General features: G+C 43.8%; 1 protein-coding gene across 1 annotated transcript; it reads right to left on the reverse strand.

Annotated features, from left to right (window-relative positions):
• Positions 1–129: 129 nt before the first annotated feature.
• On the reverse strand, positions 130–1,505 carry LOC122253007 (uncharacterized). The gene is made up of 4 exons (XM_043015754.2): positions 1,437–1,505; positions 1,068–1,268; positions 726–901; positions 130–585 (listed from the first exon to the last, which is right to left on the reverse strand). Exons 1-4 carry the CDS (start codon positions 1,443–1,445, stop codon positions 420–422), a joined length of 552 nt encoding a protein of 183 aa, XP_042871688.2. The 5' UTR covers positions 1,446–1,505; the 3' UTR covers positions 130–419.
• Between the last annotated feature and the right edge of the window lie 673 nt (positions 1,506–2,178).

Here is a 2,178-nt window from a genome sequence, read left to right on the forward strand (position 1 = left end):
AACCTATAGTGATTGTTCCTAAGAGGGCATATAATGTATTGGAAACATATAAATCCTTGTAAATTGTTTTATTGAAAGTACATAAATACAAATAAATATGTCAATAACTGTTTTTGCAAAGAAAAAACAGCAAAATAACAATAGAATTGAATCTTTGTTTCATGACAGATGAATAATTCGCAAAAATATTTCAATGTCATGAAAAACAAACAAACATCAGTGAGGTGATTCAATAGTATAACTGATGTTGTTGTAGCAGTTAATACCATCCTATTTCTAACACCACACAGAGATATGATCATCTGGCATCACTCCAGACGAAATTAAACACGTATTAATCGAAGTCGACTTGACTTAATCACAGTCGTGTCCAGACGTGTTCTCGGGACGCATGGTGTTGATAGCCACTCGAAGCTTCGTTAGTGATGGTGATGGGCGTCGGGTGCTTGGTAGGCAGAGGAGAGGTGTTGCTGCTGCTGCTGCTGCTGGTGTTGATGGTGTTGCTGGTGTTGGGCCTGCTGGTACTGGGCCTGCTGGTATTGGGCCTGCTGGTACTGCTGTGGCTGCTGCTGAAGTCCAACGTTACTGGGAGGGAAAAAAGGGAACATGGCGTTAGATCCATGGAATTCAATATTATCTTGTATGATATATGGCGACAAGAACAGTAAATATTGACTTCATTTTCTCTCAGAAAGTTTGACTGCCACTCCCATCAGACAACTTACGCGTTGAAGTTGAAGTACTTGTTGGGGAGGGGGACCTGTGGCTTGTACAGGGGGACTTGGGCCTCTACGAACTCTGGCTTGAGGATGGGGAAGGGCTTGACCACGGGCACGGGTTCCAGCTTGGGGAATGGGATGGAGATGGGCTTGAACTCCAAATAGGGCTTGAAAATGGGGATCTGTAAAGAAGAGAGAATATCAGAGAGAGAATTAAGCCCTGAATATAAAAGCACGTCTTACTTGTTTTTGAACAGGTTTTCGGAAGAGCTAGAAATGGCTCACTGATGAGGCTCATACGAAAGACAAATCATGAAGTTCTTCAATCTGTTAGGAGTCATAACTCACTTCTTTTACTTGTTGCTGAACGGGTGGCTGCTGAACCCAAGGATCAGCAGGCTGTGCAGCCCAGGGGTCAGCAGGCTGTTGAGCCCAAGGGTCAGCAGGTTGTGCAGCCCAGGGATCGGCCTGCCATGACTCCTTCTTGAAGAGGTCGAAGAAGATGGCCCTGGAGGAGGCCACGGAGCCAAGGATGAGTACGGCCATGAACTGCAAAGAGAAGGAATTGTGGTGAATCGAAAAAAGGGAAAATGGACAGTCAGTCAGTGGTTGGTATCATAACCTCCATTTAGCTTTGACTATTATGCTGAAGACAATACACCAAACACCCCTTTTACCAGCACGAGTAAACGCGAACTACACAAGAAAAAGACTTACCATCTTCATATCGGCGGTGTCTTCGTTGCGTGAGCGAGAAAGAGGACTAATGCTTGAGCTGTGAAGGCTATGAGGTAACTGATACTCGGACCGGGAAAGGGTAGAGTTTATATACGTCGCAATCCGCCTCCCTCGCGGTTCCAGGTTACAGATTTTGGTTACAGATTTCCCCCCAGCCCTCCTGCTGCGTTCTCATCGGCTGATTAGCATAATTTTTCCCCCCTTGGTAGTTTCTGGCAAGTTTCTGGTAGTTTCCCCCCATGGTAGTTTCTGGGGCGAATGGCTCTAGAACTCTACGCCCATGAGACGGAGGTGTCAGTTTTGCGTAACGTCTCTTCAGAGCTACTGGACGCGGTCAGAACTAGTTAATCCCCCCCCCCCCCCGAGGGAATCTATTCCTTTGTCTTCCAATGAATGTTGTTCTTCCTTTATGAATGAGTAATGTGAGTGAGACAAAAGGAAGATTATCAGTGTATAATTATAGTCATAGAGGGTTATTATTAATAGGCTGATGATGATTAAATACCGTTGTTCCTTATGTTTGTATTGACATTCATCTTGGTTTGAACAGCAATGTTGTTATGGGGAAAATGGGTCGAAATGGGTCGAACGATAATAGAAAAATAGATGTATGTATTAATTTCCTTGGATCTGTACTGGCTCGTCCATCATATATAATCATTATTACCTCACCAGGTTATTACTTCTAGAATTATTTTCATAATTTCTATAGTTATTGATA

This window comes from Penaeus japonicus, unplaced genomic scaffold (genome assembly GCF_977035675.1).
Source record: "Penaeus japonicus unplaced genomic scaffold, GWHDUDI00000001_assembly GWHDUDI00000012, whole genome shotgun sequence".
In the NCBI taxonomy this organism is placed as follows: domain Eukaryota; kingdom Metazoa; phylum Arthropoda; class Malacostraca; order Decapoda; family Penaeidae; genus Penaeus; species Penaeus japonicus.